The sequence below is a fragment of the Rutidosis leptorrhynchoides genome, chromosome 6, assembly GCF_046630445.1.
Source record: "Rutidosis leptorrhynchoides isolate AG116_Rl617_1_P2 chromosome 6, CSIRO_AGI_Rlap_v1, whole genome shotgun sequence".
NCBI classification, from domain to species: Eukaryota; Viridiplantae; Streptophyta; class Magnoliopsida; order Asterales; family Asteraceae; genus Rutidosis; species Rutidosis leptorrhynchoides.
Genome location: NC_092338.1, coordinates 158,457,025 through 158,471,364, shown reverse-complemented (window position 1 = coordinate 158,471,364; position 14,340 = coordinate 158,457,025). Strand labels below are relative to the sequence as shown.

At 35.2% G+C, this 14,340-nt stretch overlaps 1 protein-coding gene across 1 annotated transcript; it reads left to right on the top strand.

Moving 5' to 3' along the window:
- The first annotated feature begins 8,127 nt into the window (after positions 1-8,127).
- Positions 8,128-13,510, top strand: LOC139852417 (mitochondrial Rho GTPase 2-like). Its single transcript, XM_071841707.1, has 14 exons — positions 8,128-8,426; positions 8,541-8,673; positions 8,957-9,106; positions 9,664-9,840; positions 9,999-10,250; positions 10,470-10,538; positions 10,952-11,007; positions 11,174-11,255; positions 11,385-11,596; positions 11,698-11,773; positions 12,236-12,348; positions 12,472-12,622; positions 12,730-12,916; positions 13,317-13,510. The coding sequence occupies exons 1-14, from the start codon at positions 8,221-8,223 to the stop codon at positions 13,391-13,393; spliced, it is 1,941 nt and encodes a 646-aa protein (XP_071697808.1). The 5' UTR covers positions 8,128-8,220; the 3' UTR covers positions 13,394-13,510.
- The last annotated feature ends 830 nt before the right edge of the window (positions 13,511-14,340 follow it).

Below are 14,340 nucleotides of genomic sequence, written 5' to 3'. Positions count from 1 at the left end.
ACTTAGCAATGTTTCAAAGTATGATATCAAAGTTACTAATGAAACCTTATGTTTGTGGTTCTACAAAAAGCAACATTTTGTTTAAACTTCGAGATAAGATGTACACAATATATGGTTAATCCTAATTCTCGTGATCAGAAATTTTTAGAACATATGATTACTCGTCCGGTCTAAGAGCCTTCGGGCACACACATAATAAACATTGTTATTACTCGTAAAGTCTTACTAATTACCAAGGTTGCAAAAATCGGAACTCTGGGAGAACTCGGTCGGACAATTTTTGAGAGTTCTCGGAGAACTTGGGTAGAACTCGGGAAGAAATCGGTCACTAACTAACGTTGTTTTTTAAAATAAATATAAATTTTCTATTATATATGTATAAAAGTTGGACTTTTTAGATAATCTGTATGATACATATTATAATATATAGCTACAAACAAGCATTTATATCATTTTTATAATACATATACATAATATAATATAAAATATAACTACAAAAATTATGTTGACCGATAAATTGATCTAGAAATTCAATAAATCGGATATTAACCGAGAAGTTGACCGAGAAATCGGTCGTTGACCGAGAACTCGACAGCCTGATGAAATTAGTGGCGATTCTAGGATCAAAATTCAACGGGGTCCTATACAATGTGAGTGATACTTAATAATTTTTTTTTTTCTAAAAAATGATATTTACTTTTCTAAAACTTTCAATTTTAAAATTATAGGGATCCTATGTATAAATTTAGTCTATAAATTTAGTGGTATCCTAAATTATTTTAATAGTATTTTATATGTTAAAAAAAATAAAAATAATTAATGGGGTCAAAGGACCCCACTTGGCTGTAACGACCCGACCAAAACCGTTATTGACGGCGTCGTTAACTTAGGTCCCGTTGCGTGGTCGTAGTCCCTATATGAGACTCGTTTGACCAAAATTATGTCGCGTTCATTTGAAAGGTATAAAGTTATAAAGTATGAATGAAATAACTTGCGACATAATTAGTTTAAAAACACAGTTGCTATAAATAGCGTAAGTATGTAAACAAAAGTTTGAATCCAAAAGTGCTATCCCTAGCGTATGCATGCATGGTTGACTCCAATCAAGTAATCAAAGAGTGCGGAAGCATGTATCAAGTAGCCAAGTATGAACCTGAGAAAACATGTAGAAAACTGTCAACGAAAAACGTTGGTGAGATCATAAATGTATTTGTAAAAGTATACTTTGAACCACAATAGTTTGTATAGATGATTATCCAAATCGTATTTATTCCGAAGAATGTAGTTTGTATTACGAGCACCCAATTACCAAAGCTTAACTGAATCTTCCCTCTGAATTTTGAATATAGTGTTAGAACATACACTATGCACGTTGAAATTATATTTCATCCACTAACGGTAGCGAACCGTCTGAATGAGGGTTCGTTAAACCCGTATGGCCACACAACATAATCACTCGCTTACACTTACACCCTGCAAGTGGAACTAATGATAATTGGATTGAGGACTTTTGTTCTAACTCGTCTGTATCTCTGTATTCGTATTTGTGTTCAAAGTATAAAAGTATGAAAAGTATATATACATGTGAAATGTATATAAGTATGTAATGTATATGTTTCTCAGCCCACGATTTAAAAGAATAAAAATTGTTGAAAAGGTGGGACTATGATCTCACCTCGAGTGCACGAGTAATAAATGTACTTCACAAAGTAAACGTGTGCATGAATGTTGCTTAGCCTTGACCTAAACAAGTAAATTGTATCAATTAACCGGTTACGACACAAGGTCGGGTGAAATGTGTTCAATTAGTCCTATGGCTCGTTACGACTCGAATAGTATAGCATGTGAATCACGTTGTCAAGTTTCATGCAAGAATCAAGTATAAAAACATGTTAGAACGATTGTAATAAAGTTTGAGTTGACATTTCAAAACCTTACCATTAGAAAGGAAATCTTATTACGTTTCCAACGATATTTGATTCATCGAAAACGGAGTTACGGTCAAAAAGTTATGGCCAAAACAAGTTTGCTGAAGTTCGGATGAAACAGGCAATTGTCGCGGCGCGACAAATTGCTCCGCGGCGCGACAAATGCCTATTTTGAAGGTCAGAAAGCCTGAAAAACATGTTCTAAAATCACCCTTTGGGCCACGGCGCGACAAATTGCTCCGCGGCGCGACAATGGCCGTGGCCTGGTACCAGGTCAGTTTCAAATGTTCAAGTCTTGGTCAAAACTTCAAACAACCATAAAACGCAAACCGTAAACAACTAGAAGACGTATCTTATACCGTTGGAAAGCTCTTTTGACAAGGAACACAACTAAACATGTTTCATCAAACAAAAACATCATTTACCATAACCGAAAACTCGTCAATTGATCAAGAAAGGTTTATTTTCAAAGTTTCAAGTTCGTAAAACGTATTTTATGATTCGGGAATCCAATTTACACATACGATATGCCGTTTCGAAGGTAATTAAGCATACATTGCATCTAAACACTAACAATTAACATTCCATGGCATTCAAGCATCAAAAGTTCATGTCAAGAACTATCAAACCCTAGTCAAACATCACAAAATCAATATTCATGTTTTTGAAGTTTTCTTAATCAACCTACGCATCAAAACGAAGCTAGTGATACTAGTAACACAATTAAAACATGCACTTTAACAATCTAACAACATTAACTCATCCAAAATCAAGGATTAAGCACACCCATTTCAAGTTCATGCTAGTTACTCCAAAAACAACAAATCGAGCAAACCAAACATATATTCATGCTAGACACGAGCCATTGACACTAACTAACACCATTTCAAATCAAAAACACGAATTTAGAGAAATCTAGAGTTTTAGAAATGTTACCCAAAATGGATGAAATTGGTACCAAATCGAAGAGGATGATGAGAGGATCACGAATATGTAATTTGTTTTGAAGTTTGCTTCCCGATCCGAATTTAGATGATGAATTATGTTTGTGTTCTTGAGAGAAAAAAAAAAGAAAGAAAGAGAGAGAGATGGAGGGATTGAATGGTGGAGAAAATGGGTTGACTAGTTGACCTAGTCAACTAGTTTGCCCATTTGGCAACTCCGGTCCCTCGAGTTTCAAAGCGGGTGCGGGAATTAACCAAACGAAATATTTTAAAAACGCTCGAGTAGACGAGTGATGTTATAATTAAATAACGAGAATATTATAAACGTTAGTCAACGGAAATTGGGAATTTAAATAGCGAAAGATATTATTTAAAAAAAAAAGACGGTGTTAAAAATAAATTTAACGGAAAAACGCGGGATGTTACATTATCCACACCTCAAAAGAAATTTCGTCCCGAAATTTAGTTGGAAGTAGTAGTTGTTGAATCTTACTCGAGATCTTGCGTTGTAAATTCTACGAATAAGTGAAGGTACGTCCTTGAGTATTTCCACGAATTTTGACGGTCGGGATCATATGTTGTTTTAAGGTTTGGCTTCCATGATTCATGGTTTCAATCGGTCCTCCTAGGAAGTGAGGTTTATCGTCGATAGTGAGTTCATCAAAGGAGATAACAAGTTCTCGTTTCGCAAAACACGTCTTTGAGTTGATACATCGAATGTAGGATAAACGGAGACTCAAAATGGGTCGGAAAATCTAAACGGCTAGCAACGGGTCCAAAACTCCCCAAGATTTCAAAAGGATTAAAATATCACGAATTTTGTTTTCTATGTTTCCCGAAACGGACTACACCTCTTCAAGGTGCGACTTTTAACGTGACGCGGTTTCCCACGTGGAATTTGAAATGTTTACGTCTAACATCGGCGTAGCTCTTGGTGATTACGAGTCGCGTAGGGTTTTACCTGAATATGAATAAATTTTCTCGGTTGTTCATGAATAAACTCGGCCCCGGTGAATTGATCATCGTTTACTTTGTTCGACAAAAGAGAATGACGTTTCCGGTCACGTGTGGTTTCAAAAGGAGTGACGTTAAAACTCGAATGAAAATCATTGTAGTACGAGGATTCGGTTAAAGGAAAATACTTTTCTCAAGTAAATTTGAAGTTGGTAATACAAATTCGTATTATGGTTTTCAAGACTTAAATCGCATGTTTGTTCGGTCCGTCGGGTTGTGGATGGTACGCGGTACTCATGTCTAAACGCGGTCCCGAGGCTTTTTGTAAGTCTAGAAATGAAACGAGGATCTCGATCCGAAACGAGGTACATTTCCTTAAGGCATATCGAACAAGTTTGCTAGGAATGGAAAACGTTAGCTAGGAAAAGTTTCTCAAGAAAATTCGCGTCGCGGAAGATTCATCGGTTTCCAAAAACGTTCGTCGGAACTATTCACCCTCGAGGTGAATACTAGTATTACGTGGAGAGTCCCTCCCTCCATTGAAAGTTTAAAATAAAGATTTCCTGAACCGGAAGTACGAGTGTGATGAGAGAGAAGTTTCCGCCTCGGTGCGAGCATAACGAGTAAATTGTAGTTAGTCAATAAGACTGTGCGAGGACGAGATAGTATACACGTGTAACATACGATTGAAGTCGAGAGGAATCGGTAATTCATTCGGAAGCACAAGTATAATTTGACAATAATTGAAGGTGTGTCCCTGGTATGGTTGTTATAAATATTCTCGGAGTTTTCGGATGTCCAAACATGAAAGGATGAAGTCATGTACATGGCACATGGTGGTGTTTAGGTTGATCGAGTCTAACCACTATCACGTGTCACTAGAACTTTGGTATGTCTTACCGTAATATAACTACGTTGATCGAGTGTAGTTATATTATGCTAACTCATACCTCCATTCCCACATCACTCTATAGATTCAAGTTCGTGTCATCGCGAAAATCTAAAATGAACAAAATGTAACGACGTCTCAAACATGACTCGTATTAAATCGAAAGAATTTGTGCAACTATAAACAAGCGTTCCCCGAGGGAAGTGTATCAATGATTGTTCACGTCAATGTGGTTCGAGTCAGACAATATTGTATTTAGGTATGAAAAGAGTAACGAGTCATGATAACAAGTAATACGCAACCGTAGCGATAAATGGTGATGACGATACTCATCTAGAGTAGTGACAGTGACTTTACAACATTCATGGATAGTAAGATGAGACGGGGGAAATAACAACCAAGGAGTCAGAGTTCCCGAACGAGTGTGACTAATGAAGTCGTCGTCATCCATACGTGTATGAATCATGAATTTACGTGTGTTACCAAAAAGTGGCGGAATACGAGTTCGTATGATGAAGGTTGGGTACCATTAAAAAGTTTGATTAAGAATGATTCAAGTATAATGCACAAGTAGTCAAGTAAGTGCTATCTATAGCAAATGTATGTCAGAATGCAAATGCTAACTATCCGGTTGTAGTCTAGACTCACTAATGCGTCCTAACGACTCTGTTAGACACACTAATGCACGTCCTAGTTCCCTACAACCAACGCTCTGATACCACTTGTAACGACCCGACCAAAACCGTTATTGACGGCGTCGTTAACTTAGGTCCCGTTGCGTGGTCGTAGTCCCTATATGAGACTCGTTTGACCAAAATTATGTCGCGTTCATTTGAAAGGTATAAAGTTATAAAGTATGAATGAAATAACTTGCGACATAATTAGTTTAAAAACACAGTTGCTATAAATAGCGTAAGTATGTAAACAAAAGTTTGAATCCAAAAGTGCTATCCCTAGCGTATGCATGCATGGTTGACTCCAATCAAGTAATCAAAGAGTGCGGAAGCATGTATCAAGTAGCCAAGTATGAACCTGAGAAAACATGTAGAAAACTGTCAACGAAAAACGTTGGTGAGATCATAAATGTATTTGTAAAAGTATACTTTGAACCACAATAGTTTGTATAGATGATTATCCAAATCGTATTTATTCCGAAGAATGTAGTTTGTATTACGAGCACCCAATTACCAAAGCTTAACTGAATCTTCCCTCTGAATTTTGAATATAGTGTTAGAACATACACTATGCACGTTGAAATTATATTTCATCCACTAACGGTAGCGAACCGTCTGAATGAGGGTTCGTTAAACCCGTATGGCCACACAACATAATCACTCGCTTACACTTACACCCTGCAAGTGGAACTAATGATAATTGGATTGAGGACTTTTGTTCTAACTCGTCTGTATCTCTGTATTCGTATTTGTGTTCAAAGTATAAAAGTATGAAAAGTATATATACATGTGAAATGTATATAAGTATGTAATGTATATGTTTCTCAGCCCACGATTTAAAAGAATAAAAATTGTTGAAAAGGTGGGACTATGATCTCACCTCGAGTGCACGAGTAATAAATGTACTTCACAAAGTAAACGTGTGCATGAATGTTGCTTAGCCTTGACCTAAACAAGTAAATTGTATCAATTAACCGGTTACGACACAAGGTCGGGTGAAATGTGTTCAATTAGTCCTATGGCTCGTTACGACTCGAATAGTATAGCATGTGAATCACGTTGTCAAGTTTCATGCAAGAATCAAGTATAAAAACATGTTAGAACGATTGTAATAAAGTTTGAGTTGACATTTCAAAACCTTACCATTAGAAAGGAAATCTTATTACGTTTCCAACGATATTTGATTCATCGAAAACGGAGTTACGGTCAAAAAGTTATGGCCAAAACAAGTTTGCTGAAGTTCGGATGAAACAGGCAATTGTCGCGGCGCGACAAATTGCTCCGCGGCGCGACAAATGCCTATTTTGAAGGTCAGAAAGCCTGAAAAACATGTTCTAAAATCACCCTTTGGGCCACGGCGCGACAAATTGCTCCGCGGCGCGACAATGGCCGTGGCCTGGTACCAGGTCAGTTTCAAATGTTCAAGTCTTGGTCAAAACTTCAAACAACCATAAAACGCAAACCGTAAACAACTAGAAGACGTATCTTATACCGTTGGAAAGCTCTTTTGACAAGGAACACAACTAAACATGTTTCATCAAACAAAAACATCATTTACCATAACCGAAAACTCGTCAATTGATCAAGAAAGGTTTATTTTCAAAGTTTCAAGTTCGTAAAACGTATTTTATGATTCGGGAATCCAATTTACACATACGATATGCCGTTTCGAAGGTAATTAAGCATACATTGCATCTAAACACTAACAATTAACATTCCATGGCATTCAAGCATCAAAAGTTCATGTCAAGAACTATCAAACCCTAGTCAAACATCACAAAATCAATATTCATGTTTTTGAAGTTTTCTTAATCAACCTACGCATCAAAACGAAGCTAGTGATACTAGTAACACAATTAAAACATGCACTTTAACAATCTAACAACATTAACTCATCCAAAATCAAGGATTAAGCACACCCATTTCAAGTTCATGCTAGTTACTCCAAAAACAACAAATCGAGCAAACCAAACATATATTCATGCTAGACACGAGCCATTGACACTAACTAACACCATTTCAAATCAAAAACACGAATTTAGAGAAATCTAGAGTTTTAGAAATGTTACCCAAAATGGATGAAATTGGTACCAAATCGAAGAGGATGATGAGAGGATCACGAATATGTAATTTGTTTTGAAGTTTGCTTCCCGATCCGAATTTAGATGATGAATTATGTTTGTGTTCTTGAGAGAAAAAAAAAAGAAAGAAAGAGAGAGAGATGGAGGGATTGAATGGTGGAGAAAATGGGTTGACTAGTTGACCTAGTCAACTAGTTTGCCCATTTGGCAACTCCGGTCCCTCGAGTTTCAAAGCGGGTGCGGGAATTAACCAAACGAAATATTTTAAAAACGCTCGAGTAGACGAGTGATGTTATAATTAAATAACGAGAATATTATAAACGTTAGTCAACGGAAATTGGGAATTTAAATAGCGAAAGATATTATTTAAAAAAAAAGACGGTGTTAAAAATAAATTTAACGGAAAAACGCGGGATGTTACATTGGCCCTAAGTAAACTCGCCATTGTGATGAGTCCAAGTTATCGCGGAGAACTCTCCGATTTTTTTCGATTTTTGCAACCTTGCTAATAACAACTTAAGATGTAATTTATCTTTAAAACAATTATAAATTACGAAACTACCCCTAAAAGTTGTTATTGTTACTACGCACCCCTCAAACATTTTATACACCCTCACCGTCCCTTTCAATATTTACTTTTGATTTCCCTCTCCTCAACGAAATAAAACAATAGAAAAACAGTTTGAAACGCCATCATGCAAATTCCGTGAATGCTCACCTACAATCAAAAGTCTCACGTGATCAGACTATATGTCAGGAAATCCCGTCTCCGGTCGCCGGAGCACCGTCCGCGTGGTGGTTATCGGTGATCCAGCCACCGGTAAATCAAGCCTAATCGCGGCAGCTGCCACCGATACATTTCCCGAAACCGTTGAACCCGTTCTTCCTCTGACCGTTCTTTCAGCCGATTACTATCCCGACGGCATTCCGGTCACAGTCGTCGACACTCCGTCTAGGTTAAAATTAACTCCGTTTGCATCAATATGTTAATCAGTTATTTGTGTATTTATTTATTGATATCGTATTTAAATTATTATTAATTATTATTATTTGTTGTTAATTAAATATAGTTTGGAAGGTAAATCGAAAATAGAAGAAGAGTTAGAGTATGCAGATGCGATAGTTTTAACCTATGCTTGTGATCAACCTGATACAATTATGCATCTTCAGAGTTTCTGGCTTCCTGAAATTAGGCGCTTAAAGGTTCTACTCTGTTTTTATATTAGCATTATTTTATTTTATTTTATTATACAGTATATGTAATATGTATATGTATATGTATATGTATATATGTATATGTGTATACATTATGTATATATATCTCAGTGCACATATTTCTGCGCAAAATGTCATGTATGATGTATCACCACCTCATTCTTTCTTATCCGTTTTACCATATGATTTATTTTACAATAACGACCCTCTTTCTAAGTTGGATTGGATGATTATTATATATAAATCAGATTGTATAACTTTTCAAATGTAGGTGAACATACCGGTGGTTGTGGTTGGATGCATGTTAGATTTGCGTGATGAACACTATCCTATTAATCTAGAGCTAATGATGGGTCCCTTAATGCAAGAATATAAGGAAATTGAGACATGTATAGAGTGTTCTGCAGCAAACCTTGTCCAGGTATGTATTGTGTGCAATCTTGATTTATTTGTTTTGTAAACCGATAATTGTTGCTGTGAAATTTTTACCTCTTGTGGTGTTAGTAGTTACTGTTTTCTTTGACTTGTGACTTTGACATCTTGGTGCTATACAAATAAAGCTTTAGTGACTAGTTTGCTTGGTCATAGTTGAAGCTATATGAGCCTCATGAATGAGGAACTATTGATTTAAGTATCGTTACATCGTTGGCATTATACTTCATTTTGTTTCTCAACTTGTGGTGTAAGCAACATCTTTATTCTTATTTTTAAATTATTTCAGGAGTTTTTTATTTATTTGGTCTCTTTTTTAGATATGTTTCCCTTTATAATGGAAGATTGTTTAAAAGAATTTAGGTCTTAAAGGTGGTTCTGACAGCTATGACATATGTTATACTTTTATGTCATAATCATTAATGTAGTATGCATCTGGAGAAGATTTAGTTAACTAGTTTTTGGTTGCTGGTTGAACTTTTAACTTACCGTCGAAATCACATGCCATATCATTAGTAAATTAGTTAATTTCTTTGTTCTTTGTAGGTAGCCGAGGTCTTTTACTATGCTCAAAAAGCAGTGCTTTATCCATTAGCCCTCTTGTATGATCAAGAAACTCAAAGTTTGCAACCTCGCTGCAAAAGAGCATTGAAAAGGATATTTATTCTTTGTGATCATGATATGGATTCTGCCTTGAATGACAACGAGTTGAATGAATTTCAGGTAACTATCAATAAGTTATCTTGGATCGTCTGAATGGAGTCTTTTACTTAAGGCCCTTCACTTTCTTCCCTGTATATATTGGGTAATGGGATTGGGAGTTCAATGCAATAAGGTTTATGTATGCCACACAAAGAATTATCTGAATTTTAAATTGGCAGGTTACATGTTTTAGTGCTCCTCTTAACCCTAAAGAAGTAGCAGATGTTAAAAGAGTAGTTCAAGAACACGTACATGATGGGGTCAATCATCTTGGGATTACTCTAAGCGGGTTTCTATATCTTAATCTTCTATTTGTTGAAAAAGGCCGCCTTGAGACTACGTGGACTGTCTTACGTCAATTCGGTTACAATGATGACCTCGAACTCCGGAAAGAAGACCTACCTGTTCCATCTGTAAAGGCTGCTGATCAGGTCTTGCTCTTATGACTTCAAAAAGGGGATTTGATTTACTATTGATCTAATGCCATTGCCCATTAGTATAAAAATGCGTTTTAACAATATGATTTGGTTGAAAAAACGGAATTTGATGTTGTGATGTTTGATATCATCTGAACAAAACCCATTATTAGTTATATAAGTAGTACTGAATGACGGCACAATCTCTAAATGCAAATCCTTGTGTTATCGTAGAGTGTTGAATTGACCAGTGAAGCTGTGGACTTCTTAAAAGGGATATTCAGATCGTTCGATTCTAATAAGGTACTCTTTTCACATTAAATTAAAAAAAAAAATGTGCAGCACTATAAAACCGTCACATAAGGAAGAACTTATGGGCCAGGTTACATACATGCAACTCAGTTACTAGTTACGTAGTATAATGCTAGCAAATCTTTTCGAAAGAGTTGATAGATATGTAACAATTCAACATTTTAATATTCAATTGGTTTATTTCAAGTGTACTTGGAAGGCTTAAGTTTATGACTGAAAAGTGGTTGATTTTTAGCTCCCTCTTTCAGGATATGCTATGTTGTTGCTGGCATCTTAAAATTATTTTATCTTAAATGCTTTACTTATAAGAAATGTTGTATTTTTGATAAATCTGCCCCTTAATCCTTTGAATTTAGCTATATCCTCCGATGACTGCCACTGAAGATTAACTTTGTGCTTACTAGGATGGAGCTTTACAAGATTATGAGCTTGATAAGCTGTTCTCAACTGCACCAGAAAGGTGGGTTGTTTTTATTTTAGGCAATCTTATAATTCTATTCATTTGCTTGCTGCATGTGCAACAATATAGTTCAATATCCTTATTGTTATAACAATATGAATATCCATGCTATCTTAGATGAATATGGTGCTTTTACCCTCTAATGTTATACTTTTTTCCAACTCAGTCCATGGGATGAACATCCTTACAAGGATTCCGTGGAGAGAACTGAACAAGGGGATGTAAAACTTTCCGGGTTTCTCTCTCAGGTACGGGTTATAACATCTTACTTTGCACCAAATTAGAGCTACATAACTTTTCCAAATTGTTTATTAGATGTTAAAAACAACATAAAGCTTTTGGTCATATGTTCATTGCTACCATACTAAATGCTGCAGTGGGATCTAATGACATTACTTGACCCACCTAAAAGTTTGGCCTATTTGATATACATTGGATATACTGAAAATCCTGCAACCGCCATTCGAGTTACGAGAAAAAGATCCCTAAATTTCAAGAAGCAACATACAGACAGACATGTTTTTCAATGTTTTATTTTTGGACCAAAAAACGTTGGAAAATCCGCACTATTGAATTCATTTGTTGGAAGGTGCGTCTCCTTTAGTTCATCATCTCTTTGTATTCATATACATATAGCTTGTACATGTTTACTGATATACCATATAAAGCCCGTTCTTGATGTGAATGCAGGCCTTTTCAAAGCCAATATGATCTAACGAGCAATCAATGTTACACAGTCAATACTGTTGACCAACTTCAACTTCGGGTAAGCTTTTAAGTTAAACAACTTAATTTTTTACGCATTTTCGATTGTAGTATTATTATTAGCCTTGAGATAAGTGTCTGCAAATGTATCTACGCTCAGAGTCTATATTGTGCATCGAAATTTTTTCAGTTATTATTATTATATGTATCCGACCTCTTGTTACATTACATGTAACAGTTGATGCGTGATCCTATTTGGATGACATGACCACTGATGTGTTAGATGACATGGCATCTTATACGGTTTCCATGTCATAAAAAATACTGGTTAACGAAAGAAGTCATCTAATACATACCACAATGATAACTGAAAGTTTGATACACAGAATTACCAAAAACAAAATGAAGTTTGATACACACAATAGACTTTGTGTAATAGTCAGATACATTTCTAGAGACTTAGCTCGAAGAATAAACTCACTTGTTGTATAGATTGAGAGTGTGATGTGAGTTGATTTTTCAGGGGATCAAAAGGACTCTTATATTGCGTGAAATCCAAGAAGATGGCGTTAAAGAATTACTATCTAGTAAGGAATCGTTGGCTGCTTGTGATGTAGCAGTTTTCATTTATGACAGGTGAGCTTCATACAATGTGTTTTCTACTCACCTACTTTGTTAATGTTCTAATAAATAGTTTTTGTTTATGATAGTTTGATAGTTTTTTATTATTTTTTCTAATTAATTTGTTCCTTGTAACAGTTCTGATTATTATTCCTTTAGAAGAACATCAGAGCTGCTCATGGATGTAGCCAGAGTAGGAGAAGATAGTGGGAATGGTGTCCCATGTCTTTTAATTTCTTCTAAATATGACTTGAATGCATATCCAATGGAAACAAAAGATTCTGAAACGGTAATTTATATTTTTCTGTGTTTTCTTTTGCGACATATTGTTAATTGTTAAGCTGTTAATACTAAAAGCTAAATGAACATTGCGAATTCCAACTGTTTTTTTTATAGGTTTGTCGGGCTGTAAAAATAGATGCACCCATTCGTATTAGTGTGAAAGAAAACGATATGAATGACGTCTTCGGGAGGATTGTTAATGCAGCTGAGCAATGTCACTTGAATATCCCCGAGACTGAACAGGGTAGAAACAAGAAACATTACCAACAGCTTGTGACCCGATCTATCACTTTTGCATCCGGTATGTTGAATTTGTACTCACGAAACGCACAATTCCTATGTTTTTTGCGGTTTGGTTTGCATCTTTCAGTTCTGTATATGTTTCAAAATTGGTTTTTATAGTCTAGTCTGGTCCAGAACCTGAATCGAATCAGATGTCTTATAGAACCTCTTTCTATTCTAAAATTGAAATGCGTTTTACATATAATATTTCCATTTCTATAACTTTTACACAAAAGTTATAATAGATCCAGTTTGATTGATCCAGTTTTCACATTAAACGGGTAAACGGATAAGGTTTTCCCGGTTCTGACATTCACTATACTTAATTTCTGGTTTTGGCCATGTCCAGTTTCGTAGCTTTTTGGTATTTTTGTAATTCTGTTTGCTTCTCATATGTTTATTACTCTACAAATTTGCAGTAGGAGCTGCTATTGCTGTGATTGCATTTTCCGCTTACCGAGCCTATGCTCGTAACAAGAGCAGTGCTTTCAGTTAGGAAAGACAATAATATGTAACCTACTTGATGTGCTGTTGTAGAAAGAATAGCTTCAGTTTTTCTTTTATCATTATCTTTATTTATTATTTATAATTATAAATATGATATGATATATTATATATGATATATATATGATATGATCCTTTGATTTTTATAATTCCATTTCCTCATTATAATTTTGTTCTCATGTTATGTAGTATCTACACTCATTTGCTCAGGTATCTCAATTCCTTTGGTCGTTAGAAGTCATTAAAGACACTATTCATTTTGGATTTTGGGATTAATTTCATTTCTAACCTTCTAACTTTTTAAAATTGTGTTCACAACCTGTTATGATCATGGTGCATACTCTTGTCTCGTTCATTCAAAAGTAGACTAACAGAACCGAATATCTTGAACTAAAAATCATGAAAGAAGAAATTAGTTATCCATTATTTTAAATGAAGGATTCACAAGCTTTTAACTCAAATCAATGTGGGATGAGTTGTTGGAAGTGTATCTGCAACGTAGAAAATGTCATTGCTGATTTTATACTCAAAAGTAGACTAATAATATAATGTTAAGCAACATTTGGCAACCCCGTTGATTGTAAACAAACTTACAATATTACTCTCGGTCTTACCGTCATAGATTAATTGTTCCTAGATAAAAAATACACAATTTAAGAAATATCATTATCTGCTTTTTTTTTTGTACTTTTTTAACTTTGTAGTTTTACACTCAATTAATTAACTAGAAAATTCTCCCACTTTTTAATTTAATTAATTTGTTAAGGACAATATTGTAAACTTCATTATATTAACTTTTCATATTTGGAAATGGATAGACATACCAAAAAATAATACTGAACTGGGATGAATGGAGTATGATGAAGAAAATGTTTTGGGTCACCCCTTTGGTTTTCACAAACAATATCAGTTACTCAGTTCTCTCCACATCTATTATCC